General features: G+C 42.7%; 1 protein-coding gene across 1 annotated transcript; it reads left to right on the top strand.

The window, feature by feature from the left end:
• The first annotated feature begins 21,816 nt into the window (after window positions 1-21,816).
• LOC141613806 (uncharacterized) lies at window positions 21,817-22,448 on the top strand. The gene is made up of 2 exons (XM_074432550.1): window positions 21,817-22,239; window positions 22,326-22,448. Exons 1-2 carry the CDS (start codon window positions 21,817-21,819, stop codon window positions 22,446-22,448), a joined length of 546 nt encoding a protein of 181 aa, XP_074288651.1.
• Window positions 22,449-22,801: the final 353 nt, after the last annotated feature.

Raw genomic sequence — 22,801 nt, 5'->3', positions numbered from 1 at the left:
GGAGGTAGCCTCAATGGTGCTTATATTATCAGCTGCACCCTTCTCAGCATCCACGTCCGTATGGCTCAACGGATTAATAGTCTCATCATCTCCCCAATCAATGACCTCTGTCGGCTCATCCAAGTCCAAATCAGACTCTCTGGCTTTGACTGGCTCGTCATCAACTATCTCATCAATTCTATAGCTCAGGCAACCGAGACCTCCTCTTTGAATGATAGGCTTTGTCGCAGCTAGAGTGACCTGCAGCTCATCCTTCCCCAAACCAGCTCCTGCAATGTCTAAAACAACAGATTCTTCCTCCTTTCTCGCTCCCAATCGGGGCGGAGGGGTTAGCACAGGAGTAGTAATAGAGACAGGCAATTCAGGGAAGCATAAAGTACGATTTCTTTTCGAAACCGTATTACAAGTAATGTGCCATATGGGGTCCTTCTTTTTAGCAAGTTGGGCAAAAATGATAGAATGTTTCCCAACTTTGAAGGTCAAAGTTCCGAGCCTACGTCAATAATCGCACCAAAGAAGTGTGCGAAACGGCCTACCTAGGATGATCGGTATATGGGCATCCTCAGGCATGTCAAGGACAACAAAGTCAACAGGGAAGAAAAACTTCCCTATTTGGACGGGTATGTCCTATAGGACTCCTATAGGCTCGACCGCAGATCGGTCAGCCATCTGAACTGTCATGTCTGTGATAGCAAACCAGGTCAACTTAAGCTTCCTAGCTAGACTCAAGGGCATGACGCTTATACTAACCCCTAAATCACACAATGCCTTCTCAATTGAGAAGGTACCTATGTTGCAAGGAAATGAAAAAAAGCGCCCGGTCCTCTAACTTATGGGGTGCAGTGTGAGACAGATAAGAGCAAGACTCCTTAGTAAGTGCGATAGTGTGCACTGTTTCAAGTGACCGCTTCTTGGACAAAAGTTGTTTCATAAATTTAGTATAAGCGGGCACTTGGTTGACCAACTCGAGAAAAGGAACCTGTACATTCAGACTACGAATAACTTTTTCAAATTTGCTGAAAGATACATGTTCCTTGGTCGGCACTAGCCTCTCCCGGTAAGGGGCTGTAAGAAGTACCTTAGCCCTCTCCTCCAAATCACGCGTGCCGGCATCCTTGGACTTTGGCTGGAAGTCCGTCACCTTCTCCTTGTTGAAGCTAGACCCCTCTTCAGACCGTCTCAAATGTGAGCCATTAACCGTCATTGGATCGAACTTGAGCGGGATCGACCCATCAAGACTCGGGTCTTGTCCTAAAGTCTTCGGATCGTGGTACCCCGACAGTGGTCTCGCAGATTATTTGGCATTAAAGGACGAAATTCCTCAGCATCAGCAGCGATCGCAGTCGATCGACCATTGTCCTCAGTCGATCGACTGAGTTGTACAGTTCCAGAAGCTCCTGTAACCCGTGCTTCAGTCGATCGACTAGGTATATCAGCCGATCGACTGATATACCTGGTAGACGGCTGTTTCTTTGATTTATTCGTTGAAGCTTTCTTTGGACTTGTTTCCGGCTCATCTTTTTCAACAGCGTCCTCGACTATGGCAGGACCCTCAAGGGTGGACCCGCTCCTCAAAGTGATGGCATTTAAGGTCTCCTTTTGGTCAGTTTGGGTCGGTAAGTGTCCGGGAGCTCGAGTGTTGCTTTTGCTAGCCAATTGAGAAATTTGGCTCTCTAGTAGCTTCATCTCGGCCTCTCTTGCTTGGGACTCCTTTAGCAACAAGTTCTTAAGCTCGGAAAATTCAGAATTCTGCGATTGTTGCTTCTGCGGCACATAGGGAGGTTTCGATATTGTTGTTGCTTTTGATGAGGGGGCACATAGGGTTGCTTTGCTTGGCGGAGCTTGAGTTGGGTTCAGGACATTTTGGCTCCTCCAACTCATGTTTGGATGGGTATTCGGCTCATAGTAGGTGTTGGTCTTCCTATAGTGTTGAAAGGCGACCTGAAGACTCAAAGGGACTAGGGCGGTTTTTCGAGACATGTCCCTCGGCTCCACACCTTTCACGAGACGAAAGGACCGTCGACACAAACATTTACTTGGTACATCCCTCCTTTAGAAGCTCCTCCTAGTTCATACTTGTCAAATCTCGCAGTGAGAGCCTCAAGCGCAATGCCGACAGAGGAAGATTCAGCACTCTCCTCCGGTTCCCTCCGGAATTCCCATACTCGGCCTTGTGGGTAGCTAGATCGTCAATGATCTTCCACCCCTTGGTTGCTCCCAAATTCTCAAAGAATCGGCCATTGGGTCGACATCCAAAATGGCCCTCTGATCGTCGTACAACCCATTATAGAAATGATTGCACAAGCTCCATTTTTCGAACCCATGGTGCGGTATGGTTCGCACCAACTTCTTAAATCGGACCCATGCCTCGTGGAAGTTCTCATCCGGCCCTTGTTTAAAGCCCGTGATTTGAGCTCTAATAGCAATCGTCCTTGAAGCAGAAAAGTACTTCTTGTAGAATGCCAATGCCAATGAATTCCAATCGGTGATCCCCTGAACGGTTCGGTCCAAATCTCTATACCACTCCCTTGCAGCATCACGAAGGGAGAAGATGAACATGGTCTCCTTGATCTGGTCTTGGGTCACGCCGGCTGGTGGGGGTATGGAACAGCAGTAGTCAATAAAGGTCTCCATATGCTTAGCTGCATCTTCATTTGCAGCTCCCCCGAACTGGTTCTTCTCAACCATGTTAATGTATGAAGGCTTTGGTTCGAACTTCCTGGCATCTCCTGGTAATTCGAACCCCTTATATAAGTTTTCACTGTCGGCTCGAGAATGACTAGCTATACTCGCTTCCTCGGCCATGACTGGAATTTCGGAGAAGTAACTGTCTCGGTGAAGAAGTGGAAACGGTGAAGATCGTGGGTCTTCTTGAACGATCGTTCTCGTAATAGCTTGACAGAGTACTCAGCTCTTCCTCTGTCGGTAGTACCCTTTGTGTTCGTCTCAACTCGCGCAAAGATTTCTCTATCTCAGGGTCAAATGGCACTAGTTCACCACCCTGTGACCTGCGCATAAGAGGAAACTACAAAAAGAATATAAGAAAAGTTTAAGTCCCTTAAACTAAGAAAGACTAAAATTAAAACAACTAAAATTAGGACTATTGCCTCCCCGTGAATAATAAAAATTTGATACCCGTCGTTGTGAGTACCAAAAATAAGATTTATAATTTCCTATTAAGACTAACCTAGGCTAGTGGTAACCGGGTCGAACCACAAGGAGGCAGATGTAAATTCTAGTTGTCTAAATTCAGTCTAAGGTAACAGTTATGGGGGTTGAGTTTGAGATGGTCTATAGCTAAGAACAAATAAAGATAATAAACTAAAAGATGGTTTAAACAGATAAAGAAGGGGTACTAGGACGATCGGTTCATTAAAGCTTCGGCGGCAGCATATTAAACAGGTCTAAATAGAACACAAGTGAGGCGGGAAACAAGAGGTCCTTTCAGTCCACTCTTAACAGATATCATCTTTCGATCTCGCTATAGGTCCCTAATATCACTAATACTGACTCTCGTCCTGAAAAGTGACTAATGGTCTAAACTATACCTATCTTTCGATCTTAGCACAGTTTAGTCGATTTAATTCGTGGTCAAATAACTTTCCCTATCTTTCGATCTAATGGGTTAGTCATAAAATAAGCATCTAACTGGTCGCATGCATTCGATTCGTTAAATACAAGATTAAAATCAATTAAAACGAAGGGTAACCTCACGAGGTCAGTCGATCGACCGAGAAGGTCAGTCGATCGACTGACATGCGAATCAGACTTTATTCAATACTTTGCCGCCTAGGCTAAAACTCGCCTACATCCTAGCACAAACTACTTAGCTACTCATGCTAAGGGTGAAAACAATAACAAAACTAATAAAGTAAACAAAGGAATTCATGCTAAAAACTGTAGAACAAACAATTAACATAAACAATGATAACGGTTGCGGGAATCTACTTAGCAATTCTAAACTATTGATAAAATAAAGATGAACTAAAAGTAAGGCAGAAGAATACCGAGTTGCAGAGGAAAGATTAGGACTAGGAATTAAAAATCCAATGCTCAACAATCCCAAACCCTAACTAACTGTCAAGAACCGTATGCGAAAACTTAATGAAAATTACTGAATAAAACCTGATTAAAAACTCTATGAAAACTGAATGATAAACTAGGTATTCTCAGTTACGTCATATAGAAAGTTCACGTAACAATTATTCCAAAACCTAAACTTAATGGGCTTCAAGTTCCTCGGTCTTTTAATTCACGTATGAAATAGCAGTGTGGTCGATCGACTAAGGTAGGTGGTCGATCGACTGGGATAACATTGAACAGTAGCTTCAGTAACCCGATAGTTGGTCGATCGACTAAAGGGGGTGGTCGATCGACTGCTTGAGCTGCTACTGGACTTATATAAACTTGTGGATTTGTCTTTTGGGCCTTGAAATGCGCACCAAGCTCGTTCCTTAAGCAAATACTTCTCGTCACATGCAATGCAGGATATTCGGGGACGGATTTAGCTTGATTTCCGCTGGATTCTTCACATTTCTGCAATAATGTACAAAAATACGGAAGTAGACGGAAATAGGGAGAAATGTAGCATAAACTACATGAATGAGCTCTGAAATGCGTGTAAAATGGGATGTAAAACATCATATAAAAGACACGCATCAAAGGCAAAGCTCCAACCATATGGAGGAAAAAGTGGATTTTCTTACCAATTTGGTTAAGGAACTTGCAAAAGGGAATGGGAGTGCATCTTATGTGAAATTTTGTGGTCTTTGTAATGATCCAACTCATCCCACCGATGGGTGTCCATCTTTGCAAACGGAGGAGGCAATTGAAGCGGTGAAGGCTATTGGGTTTAGGAAGTTTGACCCATATTCCAACACTTACAATGAAGGGTGGAAATCTCATACAAATATGGGTTGGGGTGGAAATCAAAATCAAAACCAAAAGGGATCCTCAAATTTCTCATTTCAAAAGCCAAATCTGTTGGGGTTGGTGTCCTTAACAGTTAGTGCAAGGACTTATAAACCTCTAAAAGGATCAAAGGGTATACTTTGTATTATTATCAGTTGATCCACGTTTATCAATAACGGTTGGCTTGCTAGATAAGTTTGACGTTATTGTCATACAGATGGCGGTGATCAACTGGTCCCTAAAAGTCACACCTATAGGATACGTTCGAGAGATGTAACGGTATGAAAATACTGTCATGTAGATGCCAAAATTGACTAACCAAGAGTCCGAGTTATTTGACTAGTAATTAGTCAAATATGTGATGTTGAGATATTATATTTAATACGGATTAAATATCATGGGCTAAGGCGAATTAACCAGTTAATTCGTAAAATTAAATATACGTGATTTATATTTAATTAAATGTATATTAAAAATAATTATACAATGCTGTTTTGTCGGACACGTATTAATAATTCAGCTAACCCGTATTATTAGCTGATGCCTTAATTTCCGATAACCGATAACAGTTTATAATATAAACCCGTCATATACATTTTAGCATTTGGTGAACTGGACCTCGAGCTAAAATTAAGAGGAAGTGGAAGCCCACTTCCCCATGCATGCATTCGGTCCAAACAACCAAACAAAAGGAGAGGCTCCCTCTCCTTTTGACCTAGACAATTTTATTTGCGAAAAAACTAGGGTTTCGAAAGAGCATTCTTCTCTGTAGAAACCGAGATCTCACATCTCAAGCAAACTCACATCAGTTCTCCCTATATTGCAAGGCAATCGGAGAACACTGTTCTAGCACAAGGGCATATCTCGGACAAGGTCTTGGGTGCAACAATTAGGAGGGAATCTCATTTGATTTCTGTTCTTTACGCCGCATTTAAAGGACCCGAGGTTGATTTCTTGTTCCTTATCGTTTCTATTGTTTTTATCGTTTTATGACTATAAATTGCATGTATAAATTTACGTTATAGTCCTGCAATTAAAGGGTAGTATACGGATATTAACCCTCAAGTGGTATCAGAGCGAGGCCACGTGAATTTTTCATGTGTTTTTCATAAAACGTTTTGAGACGATCATGTTTTGTCTAGAAAACCGTGCGGTGGAATTTTATTTCGATTGTTTTCTTTTTTTTTGTAAACCGTGTCATGTTTACACACGGCTGACCCTTGTTTTCAATTTGTTTTACACATATTGTTGTTTTATACGGAGATTATAACAATATGTCAAGTTTTATCAAATTGTTAATTTTGTTTTGATGCGTTTTGATCAAAATTGAAATTGTTTCTGTCTCGAAAACAGTTTTCACGAGGGTTTTTAAGTTTTCAGAGACTTTTGCACTCGATCGACCAAGTTTCTAATCGATCGAGTGGCTTTTCTCAGATATTTTTACGCTCGATCGAGTCCCTGTTGTACTCGATCGACCCTGACCCAAAACTTTTTGCTCGATCGAGTCCACGCTGTACTCGATCGACCTGCTTTTAAAACCCCACTGCTCGATCGAGAGGTCCTCGTACTCGATCGAGCAGTATTGCTGATATAAGTCCTCGATCGACCACCAGTGTTGTCGATCGAGCACCTCCTGATTAGTATACCTCTCGATCGACTTGCAGTTCAGTCGATCGAGCCCTCCTGTCCCTCGATCGAGCACTCGTGTCCCTGGATCGAGGGATTTCGTCTTTAACAGCTTTGAAAATTTGTTTCTTTTGATTTAAATTTTCTTTTGGCTTCAATATGTACTTTATCCGGATATAGTACACTCGCTATGATTGTGAAACGGTTCACACACGTACCATTAAGTTATTTTAAATTATATTTAAAGTAACGGATTATAATAGATTAAAATTAAATGATAGAAGTGGTTTTATCACACGAATTTTAATCATTAAAAGGTGGTTTGGATAAATTTAACATAATTACAGAATTATGTCATGAATGAATTTGTTTTTAGTTGATGCATTTTTAATTATCGTTAATTTATGAATGCCGTGAATGCCTTTTAATTACGTATTTAATTTTACAAGCGATTGTAACTTAGTGTGGCCTTAGTAGAACGTGTTACCGTAATGATGGAACACGGTCTTGGTTGTATTTTGAGATCTTGTATCTCCGTTTTGGATTTTTCACTTGTAATTACAGTTTTAATTAGAATGTAAATAGGTTTATATTTGTAATTTTAAATTGTAATTTTTGAGAAGACTAAAGATGGAGACCGGATGCTCACTCCCGCTACATGGATCAAGATGGAACATCAAGACAAGCTTTTCGGGTCCAACGGTGGATTCCAAAGTTGTATTATGTTCTTATACTAGGATAGGCCACACTAGGAAAATTTTATTTACGTTTTTGCATTCCTTTATCTATTTTTCGCAACGATAATTTGCATCATATTCCGCCTAAAACCCAAACCACCTAATTATTGCATGAAAACTGACACATATAGAGGTCACGAGTTAGTTTTCATTGACATTCTCATGTCACACGTTTTAAGCCATCATCCAAATAAATTCATTCACGACAGACGCTAGTTATTCGTTCACTTAAAATGAATTATAATTTTGTTGATGGGATCTTCCTCGTATAAACCAAAATTGAGAACGGTCTTTATAGGTCAAACTCCAATGAGTCCCTTCTTCGTCGGTAGGCATACTATGACCCCTTCTACGTCGGGTAAGTTGGAACCGATTGACCTATTTTATCTCAACACTATGGTCACTCGTACGATCCTGTGACTATGGTGGACTATAGATAGGATTTACGGAAATCTATCGACCAAGAGTTCTTCCGGAAGAATTAGCTAAACAGTTGGCTTATCAATTTACAGAAATTGAGTCTTGGGATCACTTGTGTCTTTCTTGAGGGAGATCAATTATGCAAGTGCAAGAGTCTACATGTTTAAAATGAATTTTAAAATAGACTTAAATCACCTCGATGAGTTGCTTATTTCGTTTTGTTTTTCTTTCTTTTTCAGTGTAGATCACGTTTTAAACTGCTTAACAACAAATGGCTGGTTCAAGTGATAACCCAATGCCAAGTGCCACATTGGACCGTGAGTCCTGGCTTAGGATCTTCATGAGTCAGATGAATCAGTCCACTCGATCAAGAATGACGGATCCAACTTCGCGGATCGGGAGGCGGCAACGATTATCTTGCCGCCGCTGGCGACGGAAAGCTCGGATATCTGCGCTTGAGCCCATGCCGTTAAACCCGGGTCCCACGGCCGGAATTAACGAAATCAACAAGTATAACGATTTCGCTTTAGAAGTCAAAAGCGGTAAAGAACGTACTCATTTTTGCAATGGAACCCAATTTGCCGAAACGCTTCATAGCCCAAGGTGCAAACAAGATTTTCACCACGCTCACTAAGGAATTCTCGAAAGCACCGAGAATCGTGACCTATGAGCATACCACTCGCTTCTTTGATGCGAGACTCCGAGAAGGGCCAACCGGTTAGCCCACACATTCTCAAAGCATGATTGAGAATGTCGAGAAACTGAGACCTTTAATCAGAACATCGGCGAGAATATTGTTATCGACCGTATTCTTCACTCACTCCACGATGGTTATTCGCAATTTCGAGCGAATTACTATATGAATGATTTGAAGAAAACTCCCCATGAATCGCACTCCCTCCTCGTACGGCACCGAGAAGGACATGAAGTGCAGTGGGAGCTCGAAACAGGATATTCTCGTTGTGTCAAACAAAGGGAAAGGTAAGGGCAAAGCTCCGGCAAAAACCTAACAAAGAGGTAAGGCGAAGTTCAAGAAGTCGGGTTCGGGGAAGAGTGGTCCTGGTGAGGCGAGCAACTCATCGGGCATGACAAAGAGCAAGAGTGAAAACATGGAATGCCATCATTGCCACAAGACTGGGCATTGGAGACGCACATGTCCTGTTTATCATGAGGACTTAAAGGCAGGTCGTGTTAAACCTGTTGGTATGTCTTCTCTCTCTTCTACTTTTATTCATATGATTGAGATCAACCACGCAAGTTACGGAACTTGGGTACTTGATACTGGTTGTGGTTCTCATCTGTGTAATCATGTGCAGGGGCTCCGAAACATCGAACCCCTCGTAAAGGGTGAGGTGGACCTGCGTGTTGGGAATGGAGCAAGAGTAGCTGCCATCTCCAAGGGGACATATGTGATCCAGCTTCCAAGCGGATTTGAGTTGTCATTATATGACTGCTATTATGTACCTAGTCTTTCTAAAAACATTATTTCTGTTTCTGCGCTTGATAAACTTGGTTTTTCATTTGTAATAGAGAATAATTCTTGCATTTTCTCATTACACAATATGATTTATGGCAAGGCAGTCTCCATGAATGGAATTTATGTTTTAGATCAGACCAACGAAATATTACACGTAATGAATAAAAAGTTAAAGGTTGGTGACAAAGATCAAACGTATCTATGGCACCGCCGCATGGGACACATTAATGAGAAACGCGTAAAACACTCATCAAACATGGAGCTATCTCGGCCTTTGATTTTCAATCATTTGGCACGTGTGAATCATGTCTCATCGGTAAAATGACTCGGATTTCCTTCAAAGGTGTTGGAATGCGCGCTGCCGACCTATTAGGGCTCATACACACGGATGTATGTGGTCCTATGTCAATCACCGCACGAGAAGGCTATAGGTATTTCATCACTTTCACGGACGATTTGAGTAGATATGGCTATGTCTACTTAATGAAGCACAAAAGTGAATCCTTTGAGAAATTCAAGGAATACCAAAATAGGGTACAGAACCTATTAGGTAGAAAGATTAAAACACTACGTTCAGATCGTGGTGGCGAGTATCTTTCTCACGAGTTTGATCAACACCTGAAGGACCGTGGGATTGCCCTACGCTTAACTCCACCGAACACCTCGGTTGAATGGTGTATCCGAACGGAGAAATCGAACACTACTTGATATGGTTCGATCCATGATGAGTCACACGGTTTTACCTGATTCATTGTGGGGTTATGCTCTTATGTCGGCCGCTCTAATAATACTTAACCGAAGTCCGTCTAAAGTCATTGACAAGACTCCATATGAACTATGGAAGGGAACGGTCCCTAACTTGTCCTTTATACGGGTTTGGGGCTGCGAGGCTTATGTCAAGTGGAGACCTGAAGATAAGCTCGGCCCGCGATCGGTCAAGACATACTTTATAGGTTATCCTAAAGGATCACGTGGTCATTACTTTTATTCGCCAACCGAACAATGTGTTTTTGTTGCGGCTAGTGCGACATTCTTAGAGAAGGAATTTCTCGAGAATGCAAAGAGTGATAGAACCTTCGACCTGTCGGAGATTCCAGAACCAAACACCGAGCAACCATTGGAGGAACCAATTCCTTCAATCCCGGCTGCGGTGAATATCCCTGAGGAACCTAGGAGGTCGGGTAGAGTCTCTATTCCTCCTGGACGGATACATCGGTATGGTCGAGGAACATGACATAGATGACGTTCTACTCTTAACGAGTAGTGAACCCGCAACCTATAAAGGTGCCATGACAAGTTCGACTCAAAGCTATGGCTTGAGGCCATGCAATCCGAGATGGACTCCATGTATGAGAACAACGTGTGGGATCTTGTTGACTTAACTGCTAAGGTTCGTCCCCTTCAATGCAAATGGCTTTACAAGATAAAGCATTCTGTGGAAGGTCAACAAGATATCTACAAAGCACGACTAGTTGCTAAAGGTTTCACCCAAGTGCCAGGTTTGCACTACGATGAGATTTTTGCACCCGTAGTTATGCTGCGTTCCATTCGGATTATCTTAGCGATCGCCGCTTTTCATGACTATGAAATTTGGCAAATGGATGTGAAAACCGCCTTCTTAAACGGCTTTTTGGAGGAAGAGTTGTACATGGTACAACCCGAAGGTTTCATCGATCCTGAACATCCTAAGAAAGTGTGCAAGCTTAAGCGTTCCATTTATGGACTTAAGCAAGCATCAAGGAGTTGGAATCATCGCTTCGACCAAGTGATAAAAGAAAATGGATTTACTCGATCGGTCGAGGAACCATGTCTATATATCAAGTCGAGTGGGAGCAAGATTGTCTTCCTAATATTGTATGTTGACGACATACTCCTGATTGGGAATGACATACCTCTCTTAACTTCGGTGAAAGTATGGTTGAAGAACCATTTCCAGATGAAAGATCTGGGAGAGGCACAAAGAATTCTTGGCATCCGTATCTATCGAGATAGATCACGACGGATGTTATCTCTCGATCGAGTCTTACATAGACAAAGTCCTAGAGAGATTCAGTATGACTAACTCCAAGAAGGGGTTCCTTCCTATGGCTCCAGGGGTGCATTTGAGCAAGTCTCAGGCACCAGAGACACCGGAAGAGAAAGAGCGCATGACACGGATTCCTTATGCTTCGGCTATAGGATCAATCATGTATGCCATGATATGCACACGTCCGGACGTGGCATATGCATTGAGTATGACAAGTCGATTCCAACAAAGAACCAGGTGAACCACATTGGTTGGCTGTCAAAAACATTCTTAAGTACCTACGGAGGACTAAAGATTGGGCTTTGACTTATGGAGGCGAACAAAAGCTATGCGCAACCGATTCGCAGATGCTAGCTTCCAAACGGATCGTGATGACTCGAAATCTCGGTCAGATTCGTTTTTACTCTTAATGGCGCTGCATCACCGGGAAGAGTTCAAACAAACTCACATTAAGATTCTACGACCGAGTCCGAGTACTATGCCGCGTCCGAAGCAACAAAGGAAGCGATATGGATGCGTCAATTCTTACATGGACTATCTGTAGTGCCTAGTTCGAATGACCCGATCACCATCTATTGCGACAATAGTGGTGCCATCTTCCAAGCTAAAGAGCCAAAGTCTAGCAACAAGTCTAGACATGTACAACGGAAAGCTCATCTAATCCGGGATTACGTGGAGCAAAAGACAGAGTGATAGAAAAGATTGCTACGAGATGATAACATAGCAGATCATCCTCTCACTAAAGCATTACGACAAGATAAGCATGAAGGGCACGTAAATTCCATGGGAATCAAACGTGTTCCTGAGTTGTAGTACTCTTTTATGGATCAGATTCATTCTCCTTTGTACTCTATACGACATCATCGTTTTGATATTTTTTATATATATATTTTGTTTTTCATGTGGAATTGTACGACAATTTTGAACACCACAAAGTGAACTGAACAAACATCATATCTTGTTAGTCCTTAATTGCCCACATGAGCTGATAACTCTGGCAACTATTCTGTGACGTTGGTTGATGGTGGGTTCAACGAGCCATAAGTCAACAGGTTGACTGACCAATCACAGAGGCGATTTATACGGATATTTCGTAGGACACAATTGTGACATCGACGTGGAGTCCTAAATGTTTTATAACATTCGTTGCCTGGTCGTGGATAGGACTTCCATGGTGATCCTAAGAGTCGATTCTTAGACTATCGACTGTCTCTTGAGACTAAGGCATTTTGGGTGACTTTGGTTTCTTTCTCACGGTCATCCGTAACAGGGGGCAAGTAGATTTTTTCTGGGTCATTTCATGTTGTGCTTAGATCGGAAGGAGTCGAGTTGAAGGAAATATTCAGCCTTTATCGTGTACTCGATATTTCTCGGGGCCACTCGAGGAGTCAGAATCGAAATGCATGGCCATGCTCGGATACGGATTCGTTTTATCAGTTAAGTTACTCTCTAGTCGGGGAAACCACTCTAGATACAGATCGATTGTAAAATACGACCTTTGTGGATCCAGATCTGCAAATTGTTTTACATTGAGTGGGAGAGATTTTAAATGAATATGAGAATCGGTTATCGCACCTACACTTGTTCGGACAAGTGGGAGTTTGTTGGAGCTTGTGTCCTCCAGTTAGTGCGGATAACGTCATTGCACATACACTTGTACGGACAAGTGGGAGCTTGTTGGGGTTGGTGTCCTTAACAGTTAGTGCAAGGACTTATAAATCTCTAAAAGGATTAAAGGGTATACTTTTGTATTATTATCAATTGATCCACGTTTATCAATAACGGTTGGCTTGCTAGATAAGTTTGACGTTATTGTCATACAGATGGCGGTGATCAACTGGTCCCTAAAAGTCACACCTATAGGATACGTTCGAGAGATGTAACGGTATGAAAATACTGTCATGTAGATGCCAAAATTGACTAACCAGTTAGTCCGAGTTATTTGACTAGTAATTAGTCAAATATGTGATGTTGAGATATTATATTTAATACGGATTAAATATCATGGGCTAAGGCGAATTAACCAGTTAATTCGTAAAATTAAATATACGTGATTTATATTTAATTAAATGTATATTAAAAATAATTATACAATGCTGTTTTGTCGGACACGTATTAATAATTCAGCTAACCCGTATTATTAGCTGATGCCTTAATTTCCGATAACCGATAACAGTTTATAATATAAACCCGTCATATACATTTTAGCATTTGGTGAACTGGACCTCGAGCTAAAATTAAGAGGAAGTGGAAGCCCACTTCCCCATGCATGCATTCGGTCCAAATAAACCAAACAAAAGGAGAGGCTCCCTCTCCTTTTGACCTAGACAATTTTATTTGCAGAAAAACTAGGGTTTCGAAAGAGCATTCTTCTCTGTAGAAACCGAGATCTCACATCTCAAGCAAACTCACATCAGTTCTCCCTATATTGCAAGGCAATCGGAGAACACTGTTCTAGCACAAGGGCATATCTCGGACAAGGTCTTGGGTGCAACAATTAGGAGGGAATCTCATTTGATTTCTGTTCTTTACGCCGCATTTAAAGGACCCGAGGTTGATTTCTTGTTCCTTATCGTTTCTATTGTTTTTATCGTTTTATGACTATAAATTGCATGTATAAATTTACGTTATAGTCCTGCAATTAAAGGGTAGTATACGGATATTAACCCTCAAAATCAAAATTAAGACCAATCACAAAATTCCTTGGAAGAGATTGTAACACCCCCGTACATCAGAATGCCTTACCAAGGACCATTCCCGTGTCTGAGGGTGTCACCATCTCGGTTTCCCGAGGAAGTAGATCAAATAGGACAATAAAAGAACATTTATAAAGCATTAATGTATCTTATACAACATAACTCTGTATACATCCCCTTACAAAGATGAGAACTACTACGCTCGTGTTGCAACACTTCTAGACCAGTAGCGTGATGACTCGATCCCTCCAATCCTATTATCCACAAGCAACATTACCTGCTAAGCCAACTGCTCACCATCCCCGAATGGATCACCGCAGATACCACACAAACAACACAGGGTCAGTACTGACTAATCAAAAGTAAAACAAATAAACAATATAACCAGCTGATCATCCTTTAACCCAGTCTCCCGACCTCGTACAGTAACCGACTACACACTGACGTGTGTAGTCCTGCCAGATTACCCATCGCAACAGGTAATCCTTGCCGCCAGTGGGTGACCGCAGCCCACCCCACCTAGTCCAGCTCATCAACGAGCGACTAACAATCCCTGTCCCTTAATGTGCACATCCCCTCCCATGGCGGGTTCCACGGAGGGCGAACTAGGGTGTGAAGCCACTCCCGCAAGTGACTCCACCACAAAAACAACACACACAGCATCACAGCTGTCACTACATCTCCACACCAACACCGTCACAACAACGCCCGGAAACTGATGATCAGCAGATAACAATAATTATGAAACAATTACAATCTCAATCAATTAACAGTACTGAGTAAGGAAACCCTACCTCGTCACAAACCATGAAAGACATCCATATACAGCCAAGCAGGACTCCAATACGCATCCTACAACGATATCCACTTCCTATTTCACAACTATCCTCAATGAACTACCCAAAAGAGACACAAGGCAGAGACTTACCTAACAACGTGCCTCGATGGTGACATAGACGACAACCACGCACGCCATCCTTCCTAAGCGAATCTCGTCCTTCCCATGGTGGGGGTTTAGGCTATATTCATGAGAGTGTGTAGAGATGGGGTGATGGGAGAGGGAGGTAGGCTAGGGTTAGAGAAAGAGGAACTGTCGAGGAAATGGGAAAATGAAATGAATATCGCGAACTTGCGTTTTATATTAACGCGTCAACAGCAGCCATACTCGGTCGAGTACTGGAGTACTCGACCGAGTAGGCTCTACTCGGTCGAGTATAGGTGATACTCGGCCGAGTAGCCTCTGCTAGGTCGAGTAAACAATTCTATAAAGCTCATGTTATAAGCCTGATTCCTCACCCATTCATCCCTACTGTCTGTCGCGGTCAACAGGGTCGGTCAACAGAGTCCTTGAATATCCTGGGTATTACAGTCTTCCCCCCTTAAAAGAACTTCGCCCCCAAAGTTAAGCCCGCACACCACTCCCTTCAGGGTTACGCACTGTGACACTATCCACCTACATAAAGGCGTACGAACTCAAACCATCCTGACACTACCGCCACACCACGTTATTCAAGCAACAATCATTCATCACAACTATTCTTCCAAATAATACTGGCCATCAACTATCACACACAAAACTTACGGGAAATAATGAATTCATATGCACTCTCTTGTTAACAGCAACACAACGACTAGCAACAATACACAACTACAAAACAATACCCAACCACAACATTCCGCACACCCATACAAAGTATAACATTCATATCACTTGAGTATAACATAGATACAACTTCAAGGAAACATAAATGTAACTTCAATAACCTGTATCATGAATGTAATTCTGAATACTAACATACATAACATACATGTGATTCCAAAAATTATAGGCATAATTAAACATTTGTTTCCGCGACATTACTCTTCCCCTCGTAAAGGAACTTCGTCCCCAAAGTTCACCCCTAATCACTTCCCACACCTACAATTAACACATACATCCTAACCACGACATTACTCATAGACTGTAATGACTTAAACTCATGCTATAAAACATAACCTACGACATTACTCATTTGTGACCCATAGCAACAGAATAATATGGTAATCAAGTATTCTATATATATCTAAAGATGATGTTATCGAATGCTAGCAGCTTTATTTTTTAACTTGTCATTTTAGTCATATACCGACCGCCAGTTTCACTCATCCAGTTGGACTTGCTATAATTGTAACCAAACATATACACGTATAAGACTGGTGACAGCTACAACATCGTCTGGGTATTGTGTTACATTTCCATATTATTTAAAGACTCATGTATCACCTTGAACAATTTAAGTTCCTTGATAACAACCACTGGCATATAACTAAACATTCATAAATTAATATGTGATTCAAGCAATTGCATACCTGTGACGTGATCATAATCCATCCTTTGGATAATTGATTACACTAAACGGCACTATAAAGCACCCCCATACTCAATCATACCGATGTTCCCATAAACCTTACAATTCATAATTAACAAACACCTAATGTCCCTGTAACAGTAACACTCGGCCGAGTATGAATGTCTACTCGGTCGAGTAAGCTCTACTCGGTCGAGTATAATTGGATACTCGGCCGAGTAAGCTCTACTCGGTCGAGTAGTGTCTATACTCGGTCGAGCTACGACAGGCAGAGAGCATTTGACGCAGTTCATACGATGTATTCACGACTCATCCTGCAACCAAACTCCCTACAATATTACCAAACATAACGAAAAACAACACGTCTCCACACGATAAGCTAAAGTAAATAACGGCCTTATGGCCGAGTACAGTCATCCAACAGTAAATAATAAATCCCAAAAATAACATCCAACGCAAAAGAAACTAATCCCACACAAAAGAAATAATCCAAGAAATATAACAAAAGGGTCAAAAGCCAGGACCCTCCTCAATGTTATCGTCACCACCTGCACCAGAAGTACCTGCACCTGAACTACCCGCTCCTGGAAAGCCTGCTGCTGCTGAGTAATCCCCTCCTAGCTGGTTGCCGTAGTTGGCTCCTCAAGGTCCCGCGAGGCAGCGAAACTCTGTCTCCTCTGGTGGCCTCCAGTAACCAGGATCAACTCTGTAGCTGTGGAAGACTCCCGTGTCCACTCCCGGTCCTCTCCACCAGACAGGTTGTGCTAGCTGTGTCCCCATGCCCTGGTTATGGGCCATCTCATGCATGTTGCGGAGCACCAAAGTAGTGGAGATCCGCTCAGCCAAGTCACTCGGCTGCATCCTGGGGTCATGCACTATAGGGTAGGGCGAGTACTGGTAAGGGTAAAAGTCAGGGGCGGAGTAGGAGGGGCTCAGGTACGACCGGGTCTGTCATAGTCTGCCTGACTCTACGGCACTCTCGAGGTGGGGGAGGTGCTTGCTGTTGTCCCTCAGGCACGGTGACCGGCTCAGGTAGATCCAAAAGAATGGTAGGATCAATCAGATATGTCTGGGGCTCAGGCCTAGGTATAGCACAGGGTTCCCACTCAGCCAAATGGTCAACAACAGGGAGATTGGCGGGTCGGTCGAAGTACCATCCACATAGATCCCCTCACCCTCCGGGCATAAGACCCGTCATCCAACTTCCTCAACCACCTATTCGACGCCAATATCAAGGCGTCCATGGTAGGAACAATCTCCACATACTCATCCCCCTCAGGAGGTGGGGCCTCAAAATCAGCCAGTCGCTGAGCTAGGCGGGTCACTATGGCCCCGCAAGCAATGTGTCGGGTCTCACACTATGCCATACGCTCCAGAGTAGAACACACTATCCCTGGAGCACTATAGTAAACCGACTTCCTACGGTGCAAGTTAAGGTAAGACATAAGTAACATGACCTCATGAGAATTAAGCTTACTCACATCATCTCTCGCATACAACAAACAAGTCATCATCCTCAGGAACATACGAAGGGAAACATGTTGCACATCATTAATCAGCATAGCACTGGCACTAGGGGCAGGTCGGCCAGTCAAGAAAGGAAGGTAAAGAGGAGCACCACTGTTCTTAGCAACATCACTCAGGTATCCCGTCCCCTCCTCTTCCAAACCCAGATGGCCCGCAAACTCATCCAAAGTCAGCTCGCGATCCTCATTCATGAGGCGGAAGGAGACGGTCTTCTCCTTCTTATCATACTCATACGAGCTCAGGAATTCTAAGGTCAGATGGGGGCAGGACTTCTTCCTCAAGTGATATAACCCCTCCATTCCCAAAATCTCAAACATATGAATTATATCTCCCCTAATCCCCAAGGTCTCTAAAATCTCATGGTTCACACACCGAGTAGGTCGAAAAGGGCGCTTCATCAAGGCTACAAAGGCCGTGCGCTGTTTGAAATCAGAAAAGACTACCGATGGATATGCCTCCACCGGTGGAACTGCAGGCCCACTGCTTGACTGACCCGTCTCAAGTTGGACATTAGGACGGGTCCTCTTGTTGGGTAGGCCTCTGGTTTTCACCATGCTGCAAGGAAACAAGCTTTAACAAGGGATTGACACACTAACACTTACCGCAAAAGACGGACTCTTTTTTTTTTCAATGGTACACAAATTTTGTGACGAACTTTTTAAGACAAATTTTATCAGAAATCACCAAATACTTTTCCCATTACATCGTTCCCAGCCTCAAATTGTCTTAAACCGAATAATAATCAAACAAAACAGAAGGTATTTCGTTTTTAGCAAACCCTAGAATTCGAAATCCAACTTTAAACCATGTAATTGCTCAAATAAGGGTGTAATCAAGATTTATGCACAATTAAATCCAAGAAATAGCAAGAAGAAGGCTTAATTTCAGTTACCCAAGATGAAAATTCAAAGTATTGACAAAATTATACCATAACTTTGAAAATAAAGGAAGAAATCGAATTAAAACCTTACCTTGAATTGGTTTATAGCAAGAGGGAACAAATTAACCACCAAGAATTGACCCAAAAGCTTGAGGAAGGAAGGGTATAGGGTTATAGAGAGAAGGAGATGTGAAGATGGGAGGCGGAAATAAGAAAGCATGGGACGAAAATAGGGTTTTTGTATAACCCGTTTAAGTCCCGATACAGCGGTACTCGGTCGAGTATTGGGCATACTCGGCCGAGTGTCGACTACTCGGTCGAGTATTCCTCTTGCTCGATCGAGTTTTCAAGAACAGTAGCGATTTTAATTATCACAAAATAGACACTCGGTCGAACACCTTCATACTCGGCCGAGTATCGTCTACTCGGTCGAGTACAAATTTCTACTCGGTCGAGTTTAAAAAAAAAAAATGAAGACGGAATTGAATTTTTTTTTTCTTTTTTCCTGCAAAACAAATAGCATAGTTCGGAGTTCCGTGCAATCGGCTCATCATTGTTAGAGCTTATCCTACTACATAAACACACATCAACACGGATTTTGTACATCCATTACCAATTCGATCATTATTTCTATCTACATTCCTCACTTTGCTATGAAACGATCACACTACACCTTTAAGCACTTAGCAATTAATTACTGTACCTGCAAGGTTTAGCCCCTATACTACATCATCACAGATTCCGCTAGTAACAAGGTACACATCTTAACCACATTTACAAGACAACAATCACCACACAAAGCAATCATCGTCAAACAAATTAATTGACTTACCTCTGCTCACACATTGCAACAATCCAATCACCCACTCTAAACTTTTCCACACACACCTTGACACACATTATCATAAACATAGATGCACACAATCAACCATCACCAAGCAATCGCCGACTCTTACTAGCTACCCTTTTCCCGTGTCTGGCTTAAGTTCGATGGGCCCATGATTTTGAAATGAGGGCGCCTACTCACCCAAAATCGAGCATCGGCTGGGGCTCCCAACGCACATACACCAGGTTCATTTTAATTGACACCCTACTTTCATTAGATTCATTGGTTCAGGTTCCAAAATCGTCGGCTCTGATACCACTTTGTAACACCCCCGTACACCAGAATGCCTTACCAAGGACCATTCCCGTGTCTGAGGGTGTCACCATCTCGGTTTCCCGAGGAAGTAGATCAAATAGGACAATAAAAGAACATTTATAAAGCATTAATGTATCTTATACAACATAACTCTGTATACATCCCCCTACAAAGATGAGAACTACTACGCTCGTGTTGCAACACTTCTAGACCAGTAGCGTGATGACTCGATCCCTCCAATCCTAGCTTCCACAAGCAACAGTACCTGCTAAGCCAACTGCTTACCATCCCCGAATGGATCACCGCAGATACCACACAAACAACACGGGGTCAGTACTGACTAATCAAAAGTAAAACAAATAAACAATGTAACCAGCTGATCATCCTTTAACCCAGTCTCCCGATCTCGCACAGTAACCGACTACACACTGACGTGTGTAGTCCTGCCAGATTACCCATCGCAATAGGTAATCCTCGCCGCAAGTGGGTGACCGCAACCCATCCCACCTAGTCCAGCTCATCAACGAGCGACTAACAATCCCTGTCCCTTAATGTGCACATCCTCTCCCGTGGCGGGTTCCACGGAGGGCGAACTAGGGTGTGAAGCCACTCCCGCAAGTGACTCCACCACAAACACAACACACACAGCATCACAGCTGTCACTACATCTCCACACCAACACCGCCACAACAACGCCCAGACACTGATGATCAGCAGATAACAATAATTATAAAACAATAACAATCTCAATTAATTAACAGTACTTAGTAGGGAAACCCTACCTCGTCACAACCATGAAAGACATCCATATACAGCCAAGCAGGACTCCAATACGCATCCTACAATGATAGCCACTTCCTATTACACAACTATCCTCAATGAACTACCCAAAAGAGACATAAGGCAGAGACTTACCTAACAACGCGCCTCGACGGTGACTTAGACGACAACCACGCACGCCATCCTTCCTAAGCAAATCCCGTCCTTCCCATGGTGGAGGTTTAGGCTATATTCATGAGAGTGTGTAGAGATGGGGTGATGGGAGAGGGAGGTAGTCTAGGGTTAGAGAAAGAGGAACTGTCGAGGAAATGGGAAAATGAAATGAATCTCGCGAACTTACGTTTTATATTAACACGTCGACATCAGCCATACTCGGTCGAGTACTGGAGTACTTGGCCGAGTAGGCTCTACTCGGTCGAGTATAGGTGATACTCGGTCGAGTAGCCTCTGCTAGGTCGAGTAAACAATCCTATAAAGGTCATGTTATAAGCCTGATTCCTCACCCATTCATCCCTACTGTCTGTCTCGGTCAACAGGGTCGGTCAACAGAGTCCTTGAATATCCTGGGTATTACAGAGATGATGAAGACACTTGCTATGAATCAAGTGGCAATGCAAAAAGAAAGCCAAATTTTGAAAAAAGAAAGCCAAGCCTTGCTAAAAAATACCAAGGAATTCCAAACCACCGTGCTTCTACAAAATCGGCTCACCGATTCTAGGATTGGTAACCTTGAGACCCAAGTTGGTCAAATTCTCAACACACTCACTTCACAACCCACTCAAGGAGGGAGCCTCCATTCTCACACCATTCCTCCACCCACCAAAGAACAAGCAAAAGCGGTCTCTTTGAGGAATGGTAGAGAGTTGGTAGAGGCACCCAAGGCTCCTAAGAAATCAAGACCACTTCCTATTGTTCATGAAGTGGATGATGTAGTTGAAGATGAAATTGAAGTGGTAGTGGAACATGGGGAAGCATCTACACCTCAACAAGTGAGGATCAATGAACCGCTTCCGGAATACGAGCCACAATCTCCATTTCCAAGTGCTTTGAATGACACAAGGATAATTGAAAAGAAGACTTCAAACCTTTACGATATCTTTCGTAAAGTGGAGGTAAACATTCCACTTCTCGATCTTCTTAGTATTGTGCCCAAGCATGCAAAGTTTTTGAAAGAGTTGTGCACTACTAAGAGGACCAACAAGGCAAAAAGCATGAAAAAGGTAAAGGCTAGTTAACATGTGTCGACAATGTTTCAAAAACGATTGCCACAAAAATGTAGTGATCCGGGAATGTTCACCATCCCTTGCAAAATTGGTGACTTGGATTGTCAACATGTTATGCTTGATTTAGGTGCATCTATTAATGTCTTGCCCACTTACCTTTATGAGTCTCTCAAGTTAGGACCTTTGAAACCGACTCGTACGGTCATTTGTTTGGCCGATAGGTCCAATATCTACCCTAAGGGAATTGTTGAAGATATCTTGGTGAAGGTGGGGGATATGCTTTTCCTTGCCGACTTCTATGTAATTGAAATGGAATCCGAGAAAGGCTCCACTCCCATTTTGTTGGGAAGGCCTTTCATGAGAACTTCCAACACCAAGGTTGATGTGTCTAGTGGACGCCTTACAATGGAATTTAAAGGGCAAAAGATTGAGTATAGCATACATGAGGCAATGAAATACCCAACCGAGACTTCCTCTTTGTGTTTTCTTGAAATTTTTGAACCAATTGTGCAAACCGTATATGAATGTGTAAGATTGACACATTAGATGTTGTTTTGACTAATATATTGGTTGGAGAGGATATGGGGTATGCTTTGTCTTGTAATTTGCAGGAAACAATCAAAGAATTAGAGGAAAATCCGCCAATGGAAGAGTGAGAAGAAAAGGAAGAAATCCGGAAGGCAGCAGAGAACTCGCACCGTGCGAGTTTCCAGACCCCAAAACTCGCACCGTGCGAGTTTGCCCCTGTCCAGGAATTTTGCTTCCTTTCTTCCAATTTGTTAGAAGAGCTACCGAAGGAGAAACCCGTTCCTTCTATTGTTAAGGCTCCTATTATTGAAATGAAGCCCCTACCAAGCCACTTGAAGTATGCTTTTCTAGGAGATGAAGAAACTTTACCGGTAATTATTTCAAGCAAGCTTTCTAGGGAGCAAGAAGAGGCTCTCATCCGAGTTCTTAAGAAACACAAGGAAGCAATTGGGTGGACAATGGCCGACATCAAAGGCATTAG

The sequence above is a fragment of the Silene latifolia genome, chromosome 11 (genome assembly GCF_048544455.1).
Source record: "Silene latifolia isolate original U9 population chromosome 11, ASM4854445v1, whole genome shotgun sequence".
NCBI lineage: Eukaryota > Viridiplantae > Streptophyta > Magnoliopsida > Caryophyllales > Caryophyllaceae > Silene > Silene latifolia.
The sequence above is the reverse complement of the archived record's forward strand: the minus strand, read 5'-3'. Positions and strand labels throughout refer to the sequence as shown.

Coding starts and splice junctions, on each gene's coding strand:
- LOC141613806 (XM_074432550.1), top strand. CDS start 21,817: ATGTTTCAAAAACGATTGCCACAAAAATGTAGTGATCCGGGAATGTTC. Junction 22,240..22,325: donor TTGAGTATAGCATACATGAG/GCAATGAAATAC, acceptor TGAATGTGTAAG/ATTGACACATTAGATGTTGT.